Raw genomic sequence first — 23829 nt, 5'->3', positions numbered from 1 at the left:
ACCTAGAGCCTGATGGTAAGAGTCCCCATTCGTCGCCCGCACGAACCCGACGATAAGCGATATAGCATATTTTCTTCTCGAAGACGGCGGGATTCTTCTCTCCCCGCCTCATGGTTGATGCGCGAAGCGTAACTGCCGTTCTCTGGCTTCCCATCCAGCGTTGATAGCGCCCGCTCTGTGATGGATTGTCTGATGAAGTGGGTTCGTGTTCTTGTTCTCGCGAGAGCTGCGCCGGGGGAGGGGGCAGGTTGGTGCGGTGGGGAGACGCGTCTTCTGGGGTCTGGAGAATCTGGTCTTGTGGTCTTGCTGGGAGGGAGGAATGGAGATTGTTCTTCGATTGAGGGCTTGGTGTGGATGGAGGGCAATGATGTCTTTTGGAGGAAAGGTCAATTGCTTGGTTTTGTTGGTTGGTTTTGTTGGTCGGGTTTGTGGTCAGGGTTGGATCTATGATGGTTTTGCTTTGGAAAGAGGGAGTTGGTCTGATGTGAAGGTCGGGTTGTGTGGTCGGTTTGACTGGAAAAGTCCCCGGGGTTTGATGTGATTGATCGAGAATGAAAGTTGATCAGGAAGGAAAGAGGACTCGGTGTGTGGGCAAGTTTGGTTTGTGGTGGTGGTTTCGAGAGGTACTGTGCTGCAGGTGGGTGGGCTTGATTGTTTGGTGGTGGATCGGGACTATACATGTAGGTGACAATGTCAATGATCTAAGTGATGTTGTATCTAGTGCTTTCTCTGCCGGAAGTGGGGTTTGGTGTCATCATAGGTATAGGCATTGGTGATGCATACTACTTGTTCATACTGTTCGGTTCTGATTGTTGAGTGTTCACTTAAGAGGATTTGGGGCCTGCTGCTGCTACATGGTAGCTGACTGGCGATCGATACTTCTGGACCTAGCGTGAGAAGGCAGTATGGGAAGAGCTGTAGGAGTTTTGGAACCAGAGTACTATCCTCATGAGATACACCATCACTACTGGCGCTACGAGACATCGATCTCGGAATACTAATCAGACAACCAGAGACTAAGCAAGTGTTGAGACGGTCGACCAGGCCAAAGAAGTACTGAGATAGCCAACCAGGCCAAAAAGTATTGAGATGGTCAACCATAGACTAAACCTTGAGAGCTGCTGGCCGATAAACTAGCTTCGCTAAGACAGACATGCTCGAACTGAACTACCAAACGTCAAGTGAACTCAATCTGCTGCCCTGACCTGACAAGAATCCATGAGGTCTTTGGCGATCCCCGTTAGGAAAGAAGTCCAGGCGTGCTACGTCGTACCGCATGCCATCCGCCACCGTTCGTTCATGGCTGACAACGATTCAATGTGATACAGACCAAACAGAACCGGCTATCTGGGCATGCTCAGAGGCTATACATGTTATACTGCAGGATTCTTGAACAGTGAGCCGGGCAGTCGATGTGCAACCGGAGCATAGATGAACGGCGTACATGAACTGAACCCAAAGGGTCACCGGACGCAAAGACATTCCTGGAGGTCGATACGCCCCTTCATGCATGGATTGACCCTAGGATGGTTGTCAACATGCACGCCTCATCTCGTGCTCGACTTGAGTGACGACAGAGCTTGAGTCCTGCGAGACAAAGAATACCATTGATGATGTCTACGACATCGTGATATCTAGTCCATTAAGATTTGAGCACGATGGAGACGCAATAAACTTGGATGTAGTGCTCCCGACTCCGTCCTTAGCTATGATAGGCCATGCTGTAAGACGAGAGGGTCTGTGATGCTTCGGAAATGAGCCCATCCAGTGAGAGCGGAGGCCCTCGACTGTGTCTAGAGAGTTGCCCAGACGGTCCAGCTCCAACGCCGACGTCGACCGAGACTGTCCTGCTGATGACTTGCATACGCCGTCCTTGCCGGTGAGATCTTGGCCGCTTGGCACACCCAATCGGGACTGAGACTGTTCTGGCTGGGGAGTTGTGCGTCCCCGTTGGCGCTTGCTCGAGAGCACAGTGAGCAAGAAGTACGTTGTTGATTCAGACCACTCTTGTTTGTGCAAGGATGAGTTGCGTTGCTCTGGGGTCGAAAGAAAGCTTGACCTACCCCATTTGCGGGGGGAGGGAAGATACAGCAACCCACCTCTCTTGCACGATATGCTGTGTTGCCGGGATTCTTTTCACTTCAGCTAGCATTGGATCGCCTTCCCTGGTGTGCTCTCCCCTCGACCTGTCTGTTACTGTTCACAACAAGCTCTTATGGAATGTTCAGTGCAGATGAGGATTGAAGCTTGGGCCCGACGGCACGGAGGTCCGGTCGTGCATGAGTGGAGTTTTTGCCGCAACAAGTCGGAGATCTTTGAGTCATCATTGTCCCTTGACTGGCTCGGAGAGAGACTTGATTTGGGTTATCATTTGCCATTCTGGATTCGAGAGGGGGATGTGTGGTACGTTTTTTTTTACCCTTTAGGTTGCGTTGCCTGCAGCCTGCATACCTTGTGAGAGTATCCTCCGTCATTGGTTCAAGGATGGTTTTCAGGGAAAGGCGAAGGCGAGCAGTGCGAACGGATGAGCTTGTAGTATTTCTTTGGTGATCGCAAGACGAGCCAAATGACCTCTTTCGAGTAGAGAACCTTTATCGGAGCTATGTGAAGTTATGTCATGGTGGGCCCGGGGATGGTGAGTATTTCCATATGTGCGTATATCCATATGTCCTCGTAGTTGTATGTCAAAAAGTATGTCTCTCGTGTTTACTACTACTATTACTACTACTACTAAGAAATGTTCCCGGAAGCACGCACGGTCCCTGATCGCCCCCTCTTTTTAGTGCCCGCTCAAGTGACCCGTCCGACCGCCCCGAGAGGGTCATCTGCCATAGTGCCAGCCATGATGTGCCATCCCAATTCAGCCACGACGGGATTCCTGGAGTCAATCCATCCATTCATCATTCATCCCATCTTCAAACCCTTTAGTTACTCTTCAGCCTGCTGTGAAATGTAACCAAAAAAGAAAAAGAAAAAGAAAAAGAAAAAAAAACCTTTGTTGACTAGACTTCCTCACTCTGGACCGGGATTTTTCCCGATTGCAGCTCGTTGTCTGCACTACGCACTACTGCCACTACCTAGCTATCTGTCTACTCGGTGGCTAGCTCTCACTCCGACCAGTAATCTTTTGTGACGAGCTCTTGAAAATATTCTCTCCAAAAGAACAAAAGGCACGCGAAACAAGGCTTAGAACGAAAGTCACACAAGTCTAAAAGATGAACTCAATCAGAGAAACCCGGCAATGATGGTTTACATTGCTCGATTCTGCATTCTCATCATCACCATCTAGCATGGCTCATCTCTACAACCTCGCTCCGTCTGCAATCTGGGTCATGATAGCACCTTGCCATGGCGGATCGCCACTCGGTTTGAACATGATACCCATCCCCGATGATCAGGGCCAAGCGCTAGCCAGGTTGCTCGATCATTGCAGGCCCGATGAGCTCCCAGGCAGTGACGATACTTGCCCGACTGGGTCATCCGGACTTCATACGAACCAGAAGCGAGGAGAAGCGCCTGTCTTGTGATTGGTCCTGAAGGGGAAAGGCGTGAGACTCCAAACAGGGAATCTCTCACGGTCGATGACTGGCTGTAGGAGAATAGTCCTCCGGAGTAGTACTGGGGATAGTTGTCGTTTCGGAAAAGGCAGGCGAGCTAGGTGGTAATAGTAGTCGTTGTAGTAGCAAGAGAGTTGAACAATTGAACAAAGAGACCTAAAAAGAAAAAAGGAGGGAAAGGGAGACAGAGACAGAGGAAGAGAATACATAGCTTGGTGTTTCGACCCTGCTATACAGAAACCTACCAGCATTGACACAATGCAGTGTAGCTGGAATACTGAGAAGCGATGATGCGATCACAACCTTCAAAGTGATCTGCCGTAGATATACCTCCTCCCCCATCGCTGCCGACTGACCTCAACCCCGTCTCCGATTCTCTTATCAATGTCCAAGACGGTCGCTACTCTCCATTTTGACTAGCCATCCATCCGTGAGCTAGTCGACGGGGGATTTCCTGGCTTATTATCATCACTTGTTATTGGGATTGTTATCATCACCATCCAAAACGATTGCATGGTTGGCGGAACCGGGTGCACTTGCAGACACTTGACAAGGCTTGACTAACCTACTACCGGTAACTAACTTAAGGAGACTACAGTAACGGACCCTGTCTCGCTGACTTCGTTAGGCTCGGATCTTACACGCCGGAGCTTGCCAATCGTCCGCGTTCGCAGCACCCTTTGATAACCTTTCATTCCCCCCACCCCCTGCCCGTCCTATCTGGCGTTGTTGTTGTTGATTCTGCCGATTTGTTCAGTCCCCTTTTTGGGCTGCCTGGTCTGGCGCGAATTGCTCCTAGACGAGCTTCCTGTTTCGTGGAATTGCATGTGCTCCTCCATTCCAGCACCGGTCCAAGCCACACCCGCTTCTGCTCCGGCCAACACTTATCTCACCTCGTGTTGACCTGCACCGTGCGCGACACCCTCGACTCTCCTTACACACCCTTTCTCCCACCTGGTGCAGAGTCAACGCGGACGCGACCGTTCGCATCGTGGCATCGCTCCCAGTCCCTCAACCGCGCATCTTTTTCCCCCGCGGCGCGGGAAGTGACTTTAGCCCGCGAGACACTACGCTTCACAATCTTGGCTGTCTTACGAACTAGTCGCCTTTGGTCGCGGTTGGCCCAGCGGCAGATCATAACTATCACATCACATAGTATCACTTTCGTGGCTCCATTGCGCGGTTCCATTTTCGCGCAGCTGCTCCTTGGGACCAGCTTCGAGGTAGATGAACCTGGAATCGAACGTCGCAATTCTCGGCCAAATCCACGCCATCATTGCTAAGTCCAGTGCGCTCTGGCTGCCACAAGGAAAGAAAGTTGTGCATTCATCATCTGCGTGGGCTGGAGCACAAAGAACGCGGCCTCCATCCAGTAATCGGGTAGGTGCCGCATTCAGGGCTGACTCCGACTCTCCGTTGTCTTCGGGGAGGGTTTTCGGACGTCTTTGAAGCACAGTTGGCTCTGACTGGCCGATGAAAAGTGGTAGCCCGGGGTGTTTATCATTATCATCGATCAGACGTGCAGGGAGCGGGGGGTTCAATACCAGCACAGGGCCTCTGGTTTGTTCTACCTTTCCGATTGAGACTGCTGGCTGTCCGTCTGCGCAACCCGATCGCCCACATGCTGGATGCATGTTACTAATGCGATTAAAGCAACAAACAGACTTGAGGAAAACGTAAGTTCAAGTTCTTCGTTTGTTTGAAGAAGCGCGCCCTGGGGAGTGATTGCATGCTCTGTTCCATTGTTCTCCGCAAGCGCAATGACGGTTTGAAGAGGAAGGTCCTTTTCATCTGGCATCTTGCGACGTAATCTTCACTTTTCTTCAGTCTCCTGACTGGCTTACTCATCTCTTACTTCACCTTGTTTCTTCATTTATTGGGATCCTTTGATTGGATTTATTTTTTTCTGATTTTTATTTCATAATTTTTTTTCGTTAGAAAAGGCAAGAGAAGCCCGTCCACATTATCTCTCCAACTTATCGTATCATTTGTTGTTAATTATCGTCATTTGGCATTGTTATGTTCATTCTTGGGGATTGATGCGAGTGGCAGCGGGTAGCCAATGCGCGCAAGAGTGGCGCCGCCTTCCCGCCTTTTTCCACTGCACCTCCTCTCTCTGTGTTCCCCCTCTCTTGAGTCGGTCGGGCTTTGAGTCTTGACTCTCCTTTTTTGTTTTTCCCATTCCCCGTCTGAACTAGTCCCAGTTCCCTTTCTTCACTCCCTCCCCCTCATCATCATCATCATCATCATCATCCATCATCCTGTTGTTTCCCCCCTTCCCCCTCCCTCGTCTTCCCTCTTTTCCATTTTTTTCTCTTTTCCTTCCTTTCCAGTCCGGTCTCCAACCCTCCTCCTCCAACCTAACCTTCTTCCCCACTCCACTCAACCTCAGTTTGTACCAACTACCAAGCGTCCCGGTCAGTTTGCCTTGCACCCACGCACGTCTAAACTTCCTTATCCTTTCTTTGGTCACACATAATCCATTGCCGCCCCCCTCCTCCTCCCTTCCCCTAAGTTCCCTTCCACCCACACACACACACACACACACACACACACACACACACACACACAGGCACAGGCACGGGCATACACACACCACACCTCCCCCCCCCCTCTTTTCCCCCGTCATCCCCGTCCCCACTGATCGGTTCCATCAGCGGCACGCTGTGAATCATCCACGGCTGATTTCCAGCTGTGTACCGACTCAGGAATCTACTAGTGGTTTGGTACCTCCACCTGAACTAGGAACCGCTGCGTTCTGCAGACCGGGGGAACCTTGGATTGTTGCATTGTGTTCTTATCTCACCTTCCCCCCTTCCCCCTGCCAGCTAGTAAGCCTCATGTGGCTGTGCATTGTCTGGCAATAACTTCCCTACTTGCTCACTCGCCACACCCCCAATCATCCAATTCAGCCACATTACTTGCACGCATTCTTTGCTTGCTTGCTTGCAGGGTGTTCGTATCTTAAGCCTTCTGTGCATATCCATTCGTATTGTCATTTTTGAGACTGTTTCACTCTTGCATCTCATCTCATCTCTCGTTTGTTTTTCACCACCTTCCATCAACTTGTATCATCATCTCTTGGTGTTAGTGGTTCCATCCCTCACCGCCTCTCTGCCGCTCTGCCTCTCACCGCCTTTATACCCAAATCCTCCCATCATCCTTCGTTATTATTCATTCAATCTCCGTCTGGCGATTTGCTCCAGCCTTTCCGCTGATCCGCTTCCAGCAACCACTGCATGCGCGACTCGTGGCCCGTCCGTCCTCCTTTTGTTCGTCATCACTTGCATCCTCGCCCTCTAGTTCTTCCTTAGGTCTCGCAGCAGCAGCACCACCACTCCTACCACCCATCACAGGGAGCTAACCCAGTCCCCGTCCTCCCCTCCCCTCCCCCCGGTCTGACACTCCGATTGATACCTGTCGCGTTCGCCTGACGCGACCGCCGCCTTGCGACGGCTCCCTCGACTTCTCGCCTCCCTCCCGTCCTTTCTTGGCCCGCCATGTATAGCACTTCCCACTCTTCCGTCCCCGCTCCGATGAATGGGATCGGTGGAGATCTCGTTGATGGCTCGGGCACGATCAACCCTGCAGCCTTAAACAATGGTATGTGTTTGCTTTTCCGCTTGTCTCATCCTGTTACATGCCCGTCCACCTGTCTGTCCCGTGCCTTGATGCTCTTCTCAATCCAACCTAGTTTGTCTCTGTTTGCGCATTGCTTCCAAGGCGAAAGTTGATTGTCGCATCTTATTGGCGCGGTCAACAGCGGTGCAGCCGCTCTGTTGCCGCTGATGGAGGTCATTATGGGTGTCCATTCCTCTTCTACTTGTCCACCGCGACAACCTCCAAACTGACGGCCTTCTCCTAGTCGCCGTTGCCATCCCCCCTTCATCCTTCGGGCCCACGAACCCTAGCATAGCCCCTCGTGGTGTCAAGCGAAGTCGTACCCCAGATCAGCGAGGGAATGCGCGCGCAGATGGGGATCATGACGATGGTATGTGTGCGCTGGATTGTCCGGCAGTTCACTTTGTCGAGCTCGGATGGAGGACGTACAAGTCAGCGTACTTAGTCGCATGCATCCTGTCTTCTTTCACCGAAGCTTTGTGTTTGAACCATGTTGAATTTTGCGCTCGTCGTCTTGTGTTGTCTCTTTGCTCGCTCCCGACGCTCACTACATCTACTTTTACTGGGATCGTGGACTAACGTGCAAATTGTAAACAGCGGACGACCATGGTCGTCGGAAAAGGGGTCGCCCTCCTAAGACGCCACGACCAGCCACAGCATCCAATAGTGACCAGCCAGTCTCGTCCAATGCTCATGCTCAAACCCCGCGGATGCAGACCCAGCCTCTTTCGGCCCAAACATCCGCCAATATATCACCGTCACAAGCTTCTCCGCCCGAGAAAAGCACACCAACCAAGGCTGCTTTGGTCAAGGCTCTTCCGACTGTGCGCGATCACACTACCGACCAGCTGAACGAGGCCGGTGACGAATATGTGCCTAAGGAATTCGACGATGCTGGGGAGAAGAAGGTCGATGATATGGGTTACCTCCAGGGTGGTCGCGAGTACAAATGCCGCACCTTTCGCGTGCCCCTGCGTGGAACCAAGCTGTTCATGCTGGCCACTGAGTGTGCGCGCGTGCTAGGTTACCGAGACTCGTATCTCCTGTTCAACAAGAATCGGTCTCTACATAAGATAATCGCTACCCAGATTGAGAAGGACGATTTGATCCAACAGGACATATTGCCGTACTCATACCGCTCTCGTCAGATTGCCATTGTGACGGCCAAGTCCATGTTCCGCCAATTCGGCAGCCGCGTCATTGTAAACGGACGACGGGTGCGTGATGATTACTGGGAGGGCAAAGCGCGAAAGCAGGGATTCACGGAGGACGATCTCGCAGGCGAAAAACGCCCCGGTGGTGGTACCAAAGCACGCGATGCTGCGGCAGCAGAGGCTGCGGGCGCTGCCAACTTTTTGCCCACCCTGACTCATGGCGATGTCATCTACAGCAACGCACTAGAGGCTGTGCCGAGCAGCATGACGATCGGCGCACCGCCGTCGGTCTCACTCTCGCAGCCGCTCCCAATGATCCACATGGCGACCACCACTGATGACCCACGTTTGAGAGAGTACAACAGCATGCCTCGACCCCGTCAGGAGATGACCGGCCAGCCGTACCAAGACCGGTCACAACCAAGCACAGCTGCGGAAATACTTAATCAAGCTTCGCACACAGCTGACTTCAACAAGGTTCTGACCCAACAGCGCAGCTATCGGCAGAAAGGACTGGAAGATTTCTATTCCAAGCAGCGTGAGATCCCCGCCTCCGCGGCGCCTTCGCAGCCTGGACTACTCGATGCGACCCCAGCAGCCTCCCAGCCAATGCAGTCGCCCCAGATGCCTTCGACCGGGGCGATTAGCCAAGCTCAGCCACCACAAGCGATGCTCCCCCATCAGCCTCCTATGATATCTAGTCAGCCGGGCTTCCAATCTGCAACGGCCCATCAGCAGCCGCCTGTAGCGCAGTCGCCTGCTCGAGGTGTCTCTGCAGCCCGTCCAGAACTTATGCATCAACGTTCAAATCCTGGCCTCCCTGCAGGAACGCCACAGCCACCAGGCCCTTACGGGTATCCCTCCCAGCCGCAGCAGATGTGGGGCCAGCCGCCTCCGCAACCTCAGCCATCGCCCATTTCTGCCGCTGGCCCGCAAGGTGTAGCAATGCCGCAGTTTCCATCCCAGATCCACCCTCAGCAGTCTCCTTCGCCACTCGCGCACTCTCTTCCCCAGCAACATGCCTCTCAGTCGCCCCGCAATCAAGCTCGGCCTTCGGCACCTCCGATGCCGCAGCCGTTCCCAATGCATCCGCAAACACCTCAGCAACAACAAATGGCAGCCATGCCTTTCCCTGGAGTCACCGCTGTGCAGTATCCAGGTATACCTGCCGCACGGGCCATATATCCTTCCACGCAGGGTCCAGCAGGTCAACAGTACATGGCTGGAGCTCCACAGCAACCGGGCATGGCTATGGGGATGAGCCCTGGTGGAGCGATGCCCGGCTGGCCTCCGGCACCTGGCGGCCCGATGCAACCAGGACATCCGCAGCCTGGTCAATCCGGCACTCCTCTCGGATGGTCTGGATATTGAAATTGATAGAGGTTCTAGCTGGCGTTAGTTCACGACGGGAGCATTTGCAGGGTCCTTTCTGCAAGATGCTGTTGAAATTTGAAAGAGACGCATCATTCGGTTTTCCATGAGCTTGAGTCCTGCTTGATCTGATCTGACCTCCTCCCTATCCCATGATGTTGTATCTGACATACCCCATTTCATTCCTGCTCTCTATTATCCTTTGCCCCTGAATAATGGCTAATGATAATCTGCGTTCTTCCCTTGTCTATACCCTTTGTTATACCCTGTCATGTTTTTGTTTCTGTCTATGTGTTCCCCAATGGTGATCTTGCAAGAATCTGAAGCTGAGTTCCGCAGTCACGAATATGGAGATTGTGCATGGTTTTCATATGTCTAGGATAGAGGGGCGGTCAGATGGGATGGCGGTAAATGATTTGTTTCTGCTCTTGGGTTCGGTGTTGTAAGCCCTGGGATATTCCTTTTTTTTTCGCGTTTCCTACATTGGATGATTTTTCTTCCGTTCTGTTTGCATTGATGGTCTTCTGTCTCACTCTACTCCGACCCATTTTACAGTGCTTTTATTTGACAACGGTTTCGTCTGGGCATCCTTATTATGACCTTGTGGTTTTCTTCTGTCTTATCTTGCATACAGATCGGCTTTGTCTCTTCGTCAGATGTCTTATGATTATTCTTCTATGTGTCTATGGTATGCAGATCACGTACAGCTTGCACAGTTTCGGGGATTATTAATGACTAACCCCGTTTTCCACGAGTTGCGCTTCCTGATGTATTGTAGATGAGACCACGAATATTGAAAGTGGAGTCTAATACGCAGCCAGGCAAGGCACTTGACTTGTTCCCCCAATGCATGCCAGATTTTCGTGTGTCCTCATCTACGATGTACACCATGATCCCTTCTTGTAGTTGGGCGGTCTTGCCAGCCGCACTGATCTCGCTACCCAGCTCATTCGCCCGTGACTCCTGGTCTGTTGTCGCCCCCCAGCTCGAGAATAAGTTGTTGTTATATAGCCTTACAGCCAGTCCAAGAACATACATCAATACCAAGATGATATTCCGCAGGGGATAGATTAGGTCTCTCTTGCCCTGTCCCTTTACGCAAGAAACACGGTTCAGTTGTTTCTATGATGATCCCTATGCTTGTCGTCGATCTTCCAATCATCCGTCTACATCATCCCGCCCAAGAGCCGAGCTTCATTCAAGAACAAAAAACAAACAAAAACAAAAACCGAAAACACGCCTGGTAGGTGCGCGTTATCCTTCCTCTTCCCTACTCTAGGCTCTCCCGTACCCCGGTACTCGAGCTTCTTCTTCTGGGGAAACCTTGCATTGCAGACCAGGATAATGAAGAGATTGATTTGGATTGAACATCACATCCCTCCCTCCCTTCTACTGTCTCTGAATGATGGCGGGGCGGGGCGGCCAGGACCCGCTTTCATGGAGCTGGAGCTGGGTTGCGAACTCGATGAAGACTGGGAGGGGGGGTTGATCTGAGAGGGCAGGACAGGACAAGACAGAGCGAGGACGACGATTTCCTTTGCTCCCCGAGGGCGCATTTCCTCGTCTCTTCTTTTCTTTTTCTTATAAGGTGTCTTGAGGGGCTTGGGCTTGGGCTTGGGATGGTGGTGATCACCCACCGGCTTTGCGATGCCACACTGGGGGTGAGAGGATCGGTGGCTCTGGGAAGAAGCGTTGCGTTACAGCCTGCCCAGTGTAAGGTGCTTCGCCTAAGGTGCTTCGCTTCCTGCTTTTTTGGGGGTGAACCTGAACCTGAACCTGAACCTGAGGAGTGGGATGGTGGAGGGAGGGGCTGGACTATACTGTATACTGTACTGTGGTATAAGACAGTGCTGGCTTTCGTTTTACTTTAGTGGATGGATTATAGTGCAAGACAGTGCTTGCTGTGGCAGAACACTTATTCTAGTCCAGTTGGTTTCCTGGTTAACTGTACACGGGGAGAGAGTAATCACCTCTAACTTTCCAGGCTGAGTTGATGTAATGAATGCAAGAGCTACAAAGGATATGATGAAGTGTTGTATCTACGACGTCACGAGAATCAGGAAGAATCTTTTTCTTGGTTTGTTCAAACGTGAGACTCGGCGGTTGGTGTTCGTTCTGCCTCTGCAGCCACAACACACTCCTGCCTCGTCACCCCTCCAGATTATATGTATTACAGTAAGTAGTGGTAGTAGTAGTAGTAGTAAATACGTGACAAGGTGATGTGAACCAATGCCTCCAAATGTCCAGATGTCCACACGCGCTCACACAGAAAAAAAAAGCAAACAGCCGCTTCCAAAACTTTCACATGCTTGTTCCCAAAACAAGAAGTTATGATTGAACCCTTGGCTCAAAGGTAAGGAAAAAGAAATGCTCCTGGAATCAGCCACACGTGGCCTGGGGGATATATATGTAATGCCAACAAGGGTTCCACAGATGAAGAAGAAAGTCAAACGAAACCAGTCATGGCCCTGACGGAAGATAAAACGCAGGGGGGGGAATAAGTACATGTGACCGGTGAGCTGGGTGGGGGGTATTATTATTCGCACAATTCCAACCAAAATAATAACTCAGAAGTCATTCGGGGTTTTGTTGTTGGCAAACGTGTATGCCTCTGGTTTCTGCGAAGGAAGCTGTTGTGCGCCATATCGCTGGGCCTCCTGCTGCTCGGGGAACTCATAGATGAATTCCCGAGGCTTCGAGTCGCCTCCCAGCGCAGCTGACATGGGCATGTCCACATCGGTAGTTGTGTACACCAACGACGGAGAGTCCGTCACGGGAACATGTTCGGCGCTGTTGTCATACGACATCGAAGCCATGTCCGGCTGCGGTGGGACTTGGCAGGGGCTTTGGAAAGAAGCTTCCGGGGATGACATGGAGGTCGCATCGGGCCAGCTTCTGCCTGTCATCGAGGTTTCGCATGATGTGTAGTCATGGAAGGAGTTGTAGTGAGCGGGAGCCGACATTGGCGGAGCGCCCCCGTGATACGGATACCCGGAAAGCATATCCACTGCCAACGGTGTCGCCGGAGGGGAGGCAATGTTGATCTGCATCGGCTGTGTCGTGGGAAACAGCTGGCTGGTGGGTTGTGCTGACAGACAGTAGCCTGCATCACTTGGGGTGTTCGGAAGCAAGTGATGCAGATCCTCTGGGGTCAGAGGGGTGGGGGGTGCTAATCCACCTGCGGTCACCGTGGGTTGCAACATCGATGACATTTCGGCTTTGGAATTGAGAGATCCCGCTTCGGCAAAAGTCGAAAGGTTGAGAGGCGAGCGTTGTGCGGCAGACGCCTTTCTCACACCTGCGTAACGAGAGCTGAGTCCTTGCGCCGATTTCGAGTGTCTCATGCTACCGTAGCCAGGGAGTCTCCCTGTTGGTGACATAGCCGACGAGCCTGAGAGCATAGACGAAGACCTAGAGGTACCAATCGCAGCAGGCCTCGGGCGTTTTCTGCGAGCAGCCAGGTCAAGTTCCTTGCCTGCCTCTCTCCACGATGCTCGGTCGGCCCCGTGAACGAGCTGCGACAGCCCTTGCGGAGTGTTGATTCCAATACCTTCGAAGCTGTCAGCGAGCTCGTCGGACGAGCCCCGTCGACACGATTCTAGGTCTTGATGGATGGGATATTGAACCGTATTGTAGGAAGCCTCCGCGTCACTAGCTGATCGGTACCCGGAGATTGGCTTGGTCGACGATTGCATGTGACCGGCCCAGTCTTCAGAGTGGAGCTGCATACCGTGAGGGCTTTCAAGAGTGGGAATAGTCAGCGACTCGCCACCCGCCGTTACAAAGTCCAGGGAGGTCTGAGATGGCTCCCAGGGAAGCGTCGTCTGTGCATACGAAGGACTCAGATCACCCGAGCTAACTCCGTGTTCGTCATGGCTATCACTTCGGGGGTTGGCCGCGAAGGTCGTGGTAGGAGACACCGACCCATCCACGCTAGCCGGGTGGCTGTTGTCCCCGTCTTGGCTGTACCGATCGCGCGCCGCAACAGCAGCGTTCAAAGCTCTTTGTAGAGACGCGAAAGTTGCCTCTCGGGCCGACTCACTCCTTGTCTTCTGGTGCTTGGACCGCGAAGAGGAAGACATCGTCTTTGTCCGCTCACTAGGTTTCTCGGTCGATGGCTTGGGAGTATCTTCGTGCGCCTCATCGCTCTTGGTCTTGGAGTCTTGATTCGACTCGGACGAGGTCTCTGTGTTGTCTGACTTCCCCCGAGCAGCCTCTTCGGCCTCGGCCTTGGCCTTCTGCATTCTCTCGAATTCCTCTTGGCGCTTCTGTTGCTTCGCCTTTGCCCGACGGTTCTGGAACCAGTTCTAAATAACCATTAGCTTTGAAATCTCCCACAATCTTTCATTTCACGACCGAAGACCACTAACCGCTACACGGGGGAGGCTGAGATTCGTTTGCGCCGCCAATTGACGCTTAACATTGCTGCTGGGCTTGGGGTGGGCTTGAAATTGGGCTTCCAGAGTCTCCACCTGTTCCTTGGTCAACCTCGGACGCGAGAGGTTCTCTGCATATTCGTCGTAGTCCATGATAGGCTGGTGATAGAAATCGACCATGTCGAACGGGGGGTGTGGGTAGAGGTAGCCATCCATCGGGTGCATCATGGAGGGATGGGTCATTGTCGGATCGAAGGCTACTGGTTGATGATCCATCGGCATGCCCGTAAAGGCGTATGTGTGATGAAGGTAGTTCATGTTGACGGACGAGAAAGTGTAGGAGAGATGAGCGAGGAAGGAGGATATGAGAAGGGTGGTCTTGTATTGGGGAGTTGTCTGATTGGGATGGGGTGGAATGCGGTGCGGTGCGATGCGATGCGATGCGGTGCTGGTGACCAAGTGTTCGAGGGATCCTGACAAGCTGCTGCCAACCGAGCTGCAACTATGACGAGGACAGGGACTTGGTCATTGAACAATTGGACCACCAAAGACTGACTGATGACGATACTGGATAGGAGTAGGAGGGGCGAATAGATGTGGAATAGGGCGGGAAGATCGGATCTTAAAGGGCGAGGATAAGAGATGAAGTGGCGGTAATGATTGGAACGAGTAGACTGGAAGTAGCGGGGAGTATATAATTCTATACTTGCAGTCGATCTGTGGATTCTCGTGTAAAATAGGAAAAAAGAAAACAATTGTCAGAGAGAGTGTAAGAGGAGTAGCCCAGGAGAAGATAGTGGAGGTGGATGCGACGAAGGAGGAGGGGGGGGGGGGACAGCCAAAACGCAAGAGGATCAAGGAAGGTATAATTATTATGTCCGATGAGGAAACACAGAAAAGGAAAAAGGAGAGAGCGACTAAGCTGACTGGGAAAAGCAAGAATAAAAAGTGTGAAAATGAATGACTGAAAGAGGAAAAGGAGAGTAAGAGGTGAGGTGAAGTTTGAAGGGAAGGAAAATGAGAGAGTGACGATGGATGATGGGATAGGGACGAAAGGGAAAAACAAAAAAGAGACAAGACAGCAGAGGATGGAATGGATTGGATTGACAGAGGCAGGCAGAGCTAAAGACAACAGCAGCAGCAGCAGCAGCAAGACAAGAGAGCAAGAGACAAGACAGCAACAGACAATTACAGACGAAACAGACGAAACAGACCAGACCAGACCAGACCAGACAAGACAAGACAAGACAGTACAGAGCTGGTACAATCAGTGCAGTGGTCAGTGAGTGAGTGACTGTTCAGCTCCATACTGCTTTGCTCAGTTGGGATTGGTTGGCAGTGAATGGAGTCAGTCGACAGAAGGTGTGGAGGGGAGACTGATGATTGGCGATCGCCCAACCGGAACTGGCTGGAGGTGCAAAGCTGCAAAGCTGCAAATGTGCAAATGTGCAAATGTGCAAAAAAAAAAAAAAAAAAAAAAAGACTCCAAGATTCAAGTCTGGGCCGGCTCAACTAGTATCAGGGCCGTATTGTAATCCTACACTGCTGGGAAATCTCCTGCAGCCTGCTCTTTGCTTTTTCTCCCTTTCCTTTCTTTCCTGCTGTTGATTTACACCATCAATTGTTGGCTGAATCTGATGGTTGCTGTCTTCATCAGCTTCCACCCAAACTTCTCATTCATCGTTTATTTTATCAACAATGCCCTACCATTGAATCGCCCAGCCAAGAGCCAGACGATACCGAGGAACCAGATGGATCCATGATCATGGATGGATGGAGCAAGTTCCTGCCCGTTCGGGACTAGCCGAGCTGACCGGATAACGAGCCCATTACCAGGTACCGTACGGGAGGGATTTCTCCAATTTATTCTTTTGTTTTAGAGAAATAATAATGTTCCTGGATGGATTTTATTTTTCAGTTCCAGTTATGGCGTTCCACTTCCACTTGACTTCCATTTGCCCCTCCCCCTTCCCTTCCCACCCCCAAAAGACAGCCCAGAGAGCAAAGCGCTTTCTACCTAAGGGGGTGGCGGGCTGGGCTTACACATTTCTATCACCCACCTACCTACGAGTACGAAGCCCTTCAGGAGTGTGTGTGCCTCCGCGGTTGCCCGCTCGCTCGCTCTTTCTCTGTGTCTCCGTACCCTTTTTATTTTTAAAAATAACTCACCCTCAAGGCTGGCGGGCTAGCTGGCATACCCCCATTCCCTGGTGGTTCCAGAAGAGCAAAACAGAGCGAGGCGTGGGCAGTCGGTTCCGGGTATCCCTGGATACTGTTTGTACTGTGTACAGTACTTCTGACAGTCGTACTTATCGACTCCGTAGCTGAAGCACAGTACGTGTACTTCCGAGCCTACAGGTGCCACTGCCCCCTCCTTCTCCTCTTTCTTCTTCTTCAAAAGAACAATTGAGTCAGAAAGAGACAGATATTGCCAAGAGGGTCTCAGCAGAGTGAATCAAGTCCCCCTCCGCGGTGGCGGTGACGGTTGGTCTATCTTTCGGGGCTCAGGATCGGTCGCTATCGCCAGGCCGATCGTACGGAGACGAAGGAATGGGTCCACGATGCAACCTGTGCCTCAGAGGATGGATGCTCAATTGCTTTTTTTCCCTTCCTCGTTATCGTCAGATCCGTCCGAGCGGTGCCGGAAGAAGAGGGCGGCGCGCCCCAGATTGATCGGATTCCATCTTTCCCTAGCAAGAGGAGGAGGAGGAGGAGGAGAAGGTTGATGCTTTCCGCCCGTGCCGGAAATGCGAACGACCTATTGGTCTGACTCTCCTTTGCACCCTGGAGTCCGATGGTTCTTATCATATTATGAGTTTTTGTGGATGGATGTGTAGTACAAAGTTTACCTGCTCACGTAACTGTTGGAGGATGGCTTGGCGGAGATCTAAGTTTGTTGAGTTTGAGTGTGTTCCTCCCCCCTTGGACCAGAGCCCTCAGAGCCCTACGTACAGTACCACACTCGGGCCGGGGAGCTCTGGGTCAACCACGGATAACTTGTTCTGCCCCTTCCGCACAACCGCCTCGTCTCGACATCCAAACTTCCCCCCTCTCCCCCTCCAATGCTTCCCGGGGAATGCGAACTCTGGATTCCAGTCAAAGTTTGGCCGATCAAGCTCCTGTGTCAGCTCGAATTGACAGTCTGGCCCAGTTCCCCGGGATTCATGATTCAGAACATGGCTGGAGGTGCGAAAGCTGCGTAGAGCGCCCATCCGTACGCCGGGCTGGGAGCGTTCCCTGGACTTTCGTCAGTTCCTGCATTAGCGCCACTAACATTAAGGGCCGATTTTAGCTCTTACCAGGGGGAGGGGTTCCATCTGGGGAGATCCGATAAAGACAGTTGCTTGTAGTTCCATTTGCACCCTCCTCCATGGTTAGCAAGATGATAACAGCTGGGACAGTAACAGCAGCTGCTGCTGTTACTGCTGCTCACCCTTCCAAGTGCAGGAAGAGCTGCAACGTCACGTCTCACGTCTTACCGTGCAGAGAAAAAGCAACTTTCGACAAGACCGTCACGACCCCCCAAGTGGGTCCTGCGCTGAATAGAGTCAGTTGGTAGCCTGAGGGAAAGTCTGGCATAACCAAGATATGAGTAGGTGTGCGGTGGGTTTGGCCCAGCTCAGGGTTTGATCCTACTGGGCCATACAGCGATCACGGGGACTTTGGGGAGGGAATCGGGGTGCGGTCCATGGTTTGTCCCAAGCGGCGCTTAAGATACACCGTACGTACAGTAAAGTACATATGCTGTATCCGGTTTAGTTCCCCAGCGGTCCGAAGATCCCTCTCTTGTCCGGGAGGCCCCCCCCCCCAACTTCCGATTGATATTTGATGATCTTAAGAAGAAAAGAAGCAAACCCTTGGGCCTTGGGGGCCCTATCATATGAAACCTTAGGCACACTTGGCCCATGAATGATTAACGACCAGCACGTCTACCATAGCCTGCCTAGTCCAGTACATAGGCTCGGGCTGTCATCACATGATGGCAATCCTCCTGTCGGGTCTCCGCAAAAGCATGATGGGCATGATGTGATGATGGCTCGGGGGGGATTCTGTCTGGGTCAAAATTCACTTATCTTATTACGTTTAGCCTCGTACTGTACTCCGTACTGTACATCCGCAATACTCACTTACACCCACGGTACAGGATGTACTGTACGGTATGCACCCCTACCTTGTCCCATCCTTCGCACTTCCTCGAGAACGCACAATAGCGAAACAATCAAGCGGGGAAGTGGCCGACCAGAAGGAAGCATTGAGTCAATGCGTTTTCCGGGGCCTACTTTTACTGCATGCAGCAAAAGCGAGACTGCGCATTGGCATAATGGCGTGAATAACCTTCATTGTTCCGTTTGGGTGAACCAAGGACCAGGACCAGGATCAGGACCAGAACCAGAAAGCAGCTGGCACGGATCTCCAGGACCTGCCTGTCAACCTTCTTTTTTCTCCCTGCCCGCAAGGTTCCTACGGTAGGTCAGGAAGAGCTTGAAGTTCCTGGATCTGCAAAGGCCGAACCCCCCGGTCAGCACTAAAGCAATTCGAAAGGGAGCAATTGAGGGAGACACCTCAGGAAAGTCAGCACTAGAGAAGATCAGACTTGAAGATTAAAGACACTGGGGTGTGTTTGCTGCAAGTTGCAACAGCGTGGCAGCTCAACCAGCCTAAGGCCCCACCGCAATCCAATAGTCGACAGATCCTCCGTCGATCAGCCTCAGGGATCTGTGGGTTTTTTTCTTTCGAACGAACGAGCTTCGACTTGCCTTCCCTGTCCCTTCCATTCGAATAGCTTACTTCCGAGTTGGAAGTGAATCTGGTGAATGAAATTTGATACCAACATTCCTTCCATCTAAAGAATGGGCTCCCAGACAGCGGCCCGTTCTTGCCTGTGGCAGACTGTCAAAAATGACTCGGGAGAAAAACTGGAAAAAAACATGCTCTTTCCTTTTTCGGTGCTAGTTCGGCATGCAGGCCGAAGAAGCGCCCGCGCGTCAATCAATCTCATGGGCTTACCTGCCTCCAGTAATCCGTAGTACTCTCCGTACGGGTCGGAGTAGGTAGTCACTGGAGAAGCTGCTCACGGCCTTTCCAATTTTCATGGTCATGTTAGGGGCTTCTTAGTTCAAACGCCATCATATGCGCTCTCGCCACACCGGTGCTCGATGGGCAATCAGTCGATTACTCCGTACTGTAACTACGGAGGCACAGCAATACTTACGGCTCAAAGATTCGCCCATCTGATATACATCTGCATGCATGCCATGTGTGCATGGGTCACTACCCTGTTCTTCGGCTGCCTTTGTGAGGTTATTGAGCCCTTTCGGTCTGTATCCAGTAATCTTGGAGGCATTGGTTCCATTGACAGTTGAAACGTTACCAGGTTCGAAGGCCCAATCGCGATCCCGTGAGCGATCACTGCATCCATTGTGTTGATTCCACGATAAAGTCTCTGGGAAGGCTCTCAAACCTACCAGAAGCCCAGTCTTGCCTCCTAGTGCATGCTTGTCTACGGAATCTGGTGTGCCTCATATTCATAGATGCCTGGGGCTCTGGGGAAGGACTTCGAAACATGGGTGGACACCAATAACTTAATTCCGGGGCAACGGATCGTCAGTATGTGCAGTACGGATGGTGGATGGAGAAGTCGTCAGTCTCACTATGTCCACCGTCGTAGCTCCCGACGGGGCTAGATGCTGACTTACTTCCTGGCTGTTGCTTGTAGGCTATTCCAGGACTCCGCTCGGGTGACCGGGGATTGCATCAAACCAAGCACCTGTTTGCATCGATCCTTCGCTGGTTCACGTGTGGGATACAGCTATTCGGTTGAACTTATCGCGATAAGCGGTTCAGGCCACTCAATGCGTGCTCCAGATTACAGTTACCCACTTAGCATGGGTGATGGGTTTGAAGTACGGAGTAGAGGGTGGGGGTTCATGTTGAGTAACTTGGCCCTTGGACCAACCAGCACTGGCAACACCATGCATCACATCTTGGAGCTAACCAACAATCCCTCCATCTACAACAAATACAGATTTTCCGGGGCATGGGAGGGGATTCTCCTGTCTGGAATAACCCCCCTGGGGCGATCCCGCAAGCATCCGCACAGATCCTTTCCCCGGTGGTTTGCTGAGGATCAATGGGATCGAACAGAGGCCGTTGTCGACCGACAGAGAGGGGATTCTCAAAAAATGGACCCTGGAAAGGGGAGCAGCAACTGCGAGTGGGATGCAGAAAAAGGAAATAAAATCCCCGATGATCCTCGGTGCATGGATGTGATTATTCTGTAATACCTGGGCAGAGGGGGGGGGGGGAGCGTGTACCATGATGAGGAGCGTCGATTGCACTACAGCCCGCCCTTCCTGGAAGCCTCATTTGACGATAATCTCACCAAGCCTCTAAGCTCGACTGGGGCCCGCAGGTCGATCCCCTCCTCATGAATGACATGGGGGCATCCCTGTCTGGGTATAAGGTTGACTTGGCACCGGGGGATCCTCCTCTACTGCCTGTAATCCACCACCCGGACAGTTCAAACCTCCAGCGCTTCCATTCCCCTGGGTCAGATCATTGCTCATTGCGTCCGCCGTCAACAAAGCAGACTAGGCTGACCCTCAGGCGCTGCACTGCCGGTCGGCACTTTTAGCATGCGACAATCATTTTCTATCAGGGGCTGATGGAAGAATTATAGAAGGAAGACGGCGAACGAACACTCCACGCAAAGACAGCGGGCTCGAGCTTTGGGCGTGGTGTGATCGCAAGCTATCAGCCCCTCCTTAGACTCCTTGTCTGCATGAACCGACATTTGGATTCCTGGTGGTGTCTCCGTCGGTGCGACTTGAGCCGTCCCTGTAACAAGACCTGCAGCGCCACAGTGCATGAAGTGGCGGTGCTGAATGGTCGGAGTAAGCTAGGCTCAGTCTGGTAGCATCAGCCACTATCCATGATGATCGACACCACCTGACTATCCTAGCGGTGCCTTAGCCCTGAGGCAATCTTTAGCTTGGGCTTAAATTACCGGTAGAAGTGAAGCTGCTGCAGTAGTGCAAACTTACCTGAGTTCACCACACCACCAAAACTTATCACTCCTCCACTCCACTAAACTCGCATCGGCTCCAAACTCAGAAACCTGGCTAGATCGTATCAGGATCGTGTCATGTTCTGTGAGAGAGAGCCACAAAAGAAAAGCATTCCTAGGATTTGTCAGTTCGCCACCACGGCTCGATCCATAGGCCATGGCCCTACGATCGTCCTACTATCCCTGCTCCTGACCCGGGCATCTCTGATTCTATCACTTTGTGACTGTACGACTCTGCTCAGCGCTTCAGGGTGGCCGCCGCTATTCCTGAGGAGTCCCTTGTCAAGTTCCAATTTCGACCAGGACGGTGAATGTTTCGGTGACGCTTGGCGGACGATGGCACACCAGGCGATTGAGATCAATTCATTGCTGCCTGAAGCAATGCTGCTGTAACAATCTAAGCCCTGTTTTGATCTCTTGCTCGGTGTTCACTCTCTTCTGCTAGCCCAGTATTTCCGGATGGCAAGCTCTCAATCCGATTCAGCCATCGTTATTGCGGATTCCGCGGTATACCAGCCTCCAGAAAGTTGTGTCTTTCGGGGAGCAACAAAACCGAGAAAGAAACAAAAAAAAATCACATCCAGGGAAGCGAAAAGCTCCATCCCTTGCAGAGGGCGTCAGACACAGCTTTGAAGGCTCTCTCGACTGAGAAGCTCGGCTCGATCTTCCAGCCCGGGAGCTGCAGCAGGGATCATGACGATCCACACGGACCTCGTCCGCAAATTTCGACATGTCTGTTTTCCAGAACCTGATCTGCCTTTTCGGTCAACGAGGCGAAATCTCTTAGGACTTGCACTTGTGCGAACATCGCCGGCAAGAAGGAGACATGTCTCATTTTTTTCCTGTGATGTTTAGCTTCCCTGGAAGCTGTACAGAAGATTCTGCAGGTCTGACTCTGCTCGTGTACCTCTCAAACGGGTGGTGACCCTAGGATAATCTGGGATATAGGTTCGTTTCGATCCTCACACGCCGCCCGGGTCTTAGCTTATTGCGTTTCAGTCTCGGTCTACGTCGGACAGCGTTATCTGCAGCGAAGAAAACCGCGTCTCCACATCCAGTCGGACTGAGAACTATGTATTCGGTCTAGACGAGCCACCGTTGGAGCAGTTGTATGGAGGTCGGTAACGGCTGGTGCGAGAGTGCACTGCGGCAGCCACCATGCAATAAGACCGATGTCTGTTGCTGGTGGTTTGTTCGTTTTCTTCCGAAAAACCCCCCCGTCCTTTTTCTTTTCCAAGGCACGGAAAACCACAGAGAGAGGACTTCTTGTTGCAAATCATGGACCCATCTGTGGGTGGGGGAGGAAAACAAACGCGCATACATACGTGATACATCTCCGGGCTCTTTTTCTTCTGTCTCCCAAGATTTGTCGGTGAGCACGCACGCTTCGCGACGACCCTATTCAACAGTCAACCGTTTAACTTAATCTGATGATTTATTGCATCGATTACAATCCCGAGACCTTCCTATTCCGCTCCAATGGATAGGATCTGTCACGGTAGGGCGAGGACTTCGTCGAAGGTCGGTGAAGATGAACGACTTCTTTTGTGGTCGGACAATATTTTGCCATTCTTCATCGGGAGAAAAATCACTCGGGTTCCTTCTGTGTTTGTCCGCTCTTTTTTCCTCTGAACAACTCCCGGTGGTTTTTATCTTTCCCTGCAGGAAGGAAGGTCACGGCTCACCGCTAGCTACGGTACTCCGTGGTTAGTTGACCATCATCACAGCGGAAGGGCCAAAAGTCTTCGTTCGGGCTTTCGGTGTCCAATGCGAACAATACCATGGAGGTTCCCGAGACACCGAATGGAAGAGACTTGCTCCCTGCTAGCGGTAGGGATACTGGACCTCTGACCTGGCCAATCCCGGTGGGGGGTCGTGTGGGGGTTTCGAGGTGGAGATTTCGGGAGTACCGCGTAGGTAGCTCGCTTACTCCGTACGGAGACTCGTCGCCCCCTCCTCTTCTGCTGCTGCTGCTGCTGCACTTGTGACCTTGAATGCTGTCTGTGAAACGGGCACAATGTGTTCCAGCGGGGGTATGTACTGTCCTGTACATGTACAGTCTACCAAGGTCACTCCGTAGCCTCCTCCAGAATAATCCCATAGCTATCCCATAGCTATTCCACACCAAGAAGCGCAGTAACCTCCTGCACACATGTACCAGTAACCAAAGCCCCAAGAACAAGTCACCCGGTACCCAGTAGTTAACCAAGAATAACCCCGTTCCCCGAACACTACACAAATCTAGCCCGAAGGGTATTGCAGTCTGGAAGACGAAACAACCCACCCCATACTAGTATACAAGCATGCATGCTCCGCCCGGGGGAGGGGGGGGGGTCATCGCGCGAAGCTCGAAAATTGCAAATTGACATCCATTCCATCCATTGCCACAGAAGACAAACTGTTCCACTTGGGAGGCGAGGTGGCTGGTTCGGATGCCAATTGCCACTGTCTGGTGCCATTCACCGAATTGCTGTCGGGATTACGTGCTGTCAAGGATTGCTCTTGGGGTACGGAGTACGGTATGGGACTTGGTTGCTGGATAAGGTATGGGCTTAGCCTACTAGTTATACCTTAGTCTATAGCGGAGGGCGGAGTAGTGGTTGGTAAAGTGGGTGTTGGGGTTTACCTTGTTGCTGCTGGTGCAGTGTTTTTGTCACTAGGTTGAGGAGGAAGTTTGATATCAA

General features: G+C 52.1%; 11 protein-coding genes across 11 annotated transcripts; 5 read left to right on the top strand and 6 right to left on the bottom strand.

The window, feature by feature from the left end:
- Positions 1-265: 265 nt before the first annotated feature.
- BO72DRAFT_447276 (uncharacterized protein) lies at positions 266-685 on the bottom strand. Its single transcript, XM_040944496.1, has one exon. It carries the CDS (start codon positions 678-680, stop codon positions 387-389), a length of 294 nt encoding a protein of 97 aa, XP_040802235.1. The 5' UTR covers positions 681-685; the 3' UTR covers positions 266-386.
- Positions 686-3117: 2432 nt separating this feature from the next.
- Positions 3118-3620, top strand: BO72DRAFT_78465 (uncharacterized protein). The gene is made up of 2 exons (XM_040950712.1): positions 3118-3170; positions 3230-3620. The coding sequence occupies exon 2, from the start codon at positions 3291-3293 to the stop codon at positions 3525-3527; it is 237 nt and encodes a 78-aa protein (XP_040802234.1). The 5' UTR covers positions 3118-3170; positions 3230-3290; the 3' UTR covers positions 3528-3620.
- A 1085-nt stretch (positions 3621-4705) lies between these two features.
- Positions 4706-5355, bottom strand: BO72DRAFT_458058 (uncharacterized protein; the record flags this gene model as incomplete). The annotated part of the gene is made up of 2 exons (XM_040946363.1): positions 4706-5181; positions 5223-5355. 2 exons carry the CDS (start codon positions 5353-5355, stop codon positions 4706-4708), a joined length of 609 nt encoding a protein of 202 aa, XP_040802233.1.
- Positions 5356-5506: 151 nt separating this feature from the next.
- BO72DRAFT_78479 (uncharacterized protein) lies at positions 5507-6286 on the bottom strand. Its single transcript, XM_040950713.1, has one exon. The coding sequence runs from the start codon at positions 6184-6186 to the stop codon at positions 5752-5754; it is 435 nt and encodes a 144-aa protein (XP_040802232.1). The 5' UTR covers positions 6187-6286; the 3' UTR covers positions 5507-5751.
- Positions 6287-7057: 771 nt separating this feature from the next.
- BO72DRAFT_376070 (putative nuclear localization protein) lies at positions 7058-9703 on the top strand (the record flags this gene model as incomplete). Its single annotated transcript, XM_040941196.1, has 3 exons — positions 7058-7160; positions 7423-7554; positions 7776-9703. The coding sequence occupies 3 exons, from the start codon at positions 7058-7060 to the stop codon at positions 9701-9703; spliced, it is 2163 nt and encodes a 720-aa protein (XP_040802231.1).
- A 2393-nt stretch (positions 9704-12096) lies between these two features.
- Positions 12097-14588, bottom strand: BO72DRAFT_78297 (homeobox domain-containing protein). The gene is made up of 2 exons (XM_040950711.1): positions 14074-14588; positions 12097-14010 (listed from the first exon to the last, which is right to left on the bottom strand). Exons 1-2 carry the CDS (start codon positions 14395-14397, stop codon positions 12271-12273), a joined length of 2064 nt encoding a protein of 687 aa, XP_040802230.1. The 5' UTR covers positions 14398-14588; the 3' UTR covers positions 12097-12270.
- A 1163-nt stretch (positions 14589-15751) lies between these two features.
- BO72DRAFT_78294 (uncharacterized protein) lies at positions 15752-16544 on the top strand. Its single transcript, XM_040950710.1, has 2 exons — positions 15752-15915; positions 15998-16544. The coding sequence occupies exons 1-2, from the start codon at positions 15849-15851 to the stop codon at positions 16405-16407; spliced, it is 477 nt and encodes a 158-aa protein (XP_040802229.1). The 5' UTR covers positions 15752-15848; the 3' UTR covers positions 16408-16544.
- A 389-nt stretch (positions 16545-16933) lies between these two features.
- BO72DRAFT_526991 (uncharacterized protein) lies at positions 16934-17695 on the bottom strand. Its single transcript, XM_040950075.1, has 3 exons — positions 17559-17695; positions 17379-17442; positions 16934-17316 (listed from the first exon to the last, which is right to left on the bottom strand). The coding sequence occupies exons 1-3, from the start codon at positions 17656-17658 to the stop codon at positions 17016-17018; spliced, it is 465 nt and encodes a 154-aa protein (XP_040802228.1). The 5' UTR covers positions 17659-17695; the 3' UTR covers positions 16934-17015.
- Positions 17696-19130: 1435 nt separating this feature from the next.
- On the top strand, positions 19131-19708 carry BO72DRAFT_447269 (uncharacterized protein). Its single transcript, XM_040944495.1, has 2 exons — positions 19131-19374; positions 19409-19708. Exons 1-2 carry the CDS (start codon positions 19236-19238, stop codon positions 19504-19506), a joined length of 237 nt encoding a protein of 78 aa, XP_040802227.1. The 5' UTR covers positions 19131-19235; the 3' UTR covers positions 19507-19708.
- Positions 19709-21126: 1418 nt separating this feature from the next.
- BO72DRAFT_78245 (uncharacterized protein) lies at positions 21127-21582 on the top strand. Its single transcript, XM_040950708.1, has one exon. The coding sequence runs from the start codon at positions 21224-21226 to the stop codon at positions 21536-21538; it is 315 nt and encodes a 104-aa protein (XP_040802226.1). The 5' UTR covers positions 21127-21223; the 3' UTR covers positions 21539-21582.
- A 1074-nt stretch (positions 21583-22656) lies between these two features.
- On the bottom strand, positions 22657-23349 carry BO72DRAFT_78248 (uncharacterized protein). Its single transcript, XM_040950709.1, has one exon. It carries the CDS (start codon positions 23244-23246, stop codon positions 22833-22835), a length of 414 nt encoding a protein of 137 aa, XP_040802225.1. The 5' UTR covers positions 23247-23349; the 3' UTR covers positions 22657-22832.
- Between the last annotated feature and the right edge of the window lie 480 nt (positions 23350-23829).

The sequence above is a fragment of the Aspergillus fijiensis genome, assembly GCF_003184825.1.
Source record: "Aspergillus fijiensis CBS 313.89 unplaced genomic scaffold BO72scaffold_18, whole genome shotgun sequence".
NCBI lineage: Eukaryota > Fungi > Ascomycota > Eurotiomycetes > Eurotiales > Aspergillaceae > Aspergillus > Aspergillus fijiensis.
Note: the sequence above shows the minus strand (reverse complement) of the source record. Positions and strands in the feature narration are given on the sequence as shown.

What these genes read in the sequence shown, in the direction of transcription:
- BO72DRAFT_78465 (XM_040950712.1), top strand. Translation starts at nt 3,291, where the DNA reads ATGGCTCATCTCTACAACCTCGCTCCGTCTGCAATCTGGGTCATGATA.
- BO72DRAFT_78248 (XM_040950709.1), bottom strand. Translation starts at nt 23,246, where the DNA reads ATGGGATTATTCTGGAGGAGGCTACGGAGTGACCTTGGTAGACTGTAC.
- BO72DRAFT_78297 (XM_040950711.1), bottom strand. Translation starts at nt 14,397, where the DNA reads ATGAACTACCTTCATCACACATACGCCTTTACGGGCATGCCGATGGAT. An exon ending in TCAGCCTCCCCCGTGTAGCG is followed by an intron (nt 14,011 to 14,073) that starts GTTAGTGGTCTT and finishes ATGGTTATTTAG; the next exon opens with AACTGGTTCCAGAACCGTCG.
- BO72DRAFT_447269 (XM_040944495.1), top strand. Translation starts at nt 19,236, where the DNA reads ATGGGCAATCAGTCGATTACTCCGTACTGTAACTACGGAGGCACAGCA. An exon ending in CCTGTTCTTCGGCTGCCTTT is followed by an intron (nt 19,375 to 19,408) that starts GTGAGGTTATTG and finishes GTCTGTATCCAG; the next exon opens with TAATCTTGGAGGCATTGGTT.
- BO72DRAFT_78245 (XM_040950708.1), top strand. Translation starts at nt 21,224, where the DNA reads ATGTTCTGTGAGAGAGAGCCACAAAAGAAAAGCATTCCTAGGATTTGT.
- BO72DRAFT_78479 (XM_040950713.1), bottom strand. Translation starts at nt 6,186, where the DNA reads ATGACGGGGGAAAAGAGGGGGGGGGGAGGTGTGGTGTGTGTATGCCCG.
- BO72DRAFT_526991 (XM_040950075.1), bottom strand. Translation starts at nt 17,658, where the DNA reads ATGCCAGACTTTCCCTCAGGCTACCAACTGACTCTATTCAGCGCAGGA. An exon ending in AGTTGCTTTTTCTCTGCACG is followed by an intron (nt 17,443 to 17,558) that starts GTAAGACGTGAG and finishes ACCATGGAGGAG; the next exon opens with GGTGCAAATGGAACTACAAG. An exon ending in AGATGGAACCCCTCCCCCTG is followed by an intron (nt 17,317 to 17,378) that starts GTAAGAGCTAAA and finishes ACGAAAGTCCAG; the next exon opens with GGAACGCTCCCAGCCCGGCG.
- BO72DRAFT_78294 (XM_040950710.1), top strand. Translation starts at nt 15,849, where the DNA reads ATGGATGGAGCAAGTTCCTGCCCGTTCGGGACTAGCCGAGCTGACCGG. An exon ending in GATAACGAGCCCATTACCAG is followed by an intron (nt 15,916 to 15,997) that starts GTACCGTACGGG and finishes TTTATTTTTCAG; the next exon opens with TTCCAGTTATGGCGTTCCAC.
- BO72DRAFT_447276 (XM_040944496.1), bottom strand. Translation starts at nt 680, where the DNA reads ATGTATAGTCCCGATCCACCACCAAACAATCAAGCCCACCCACCTGCA.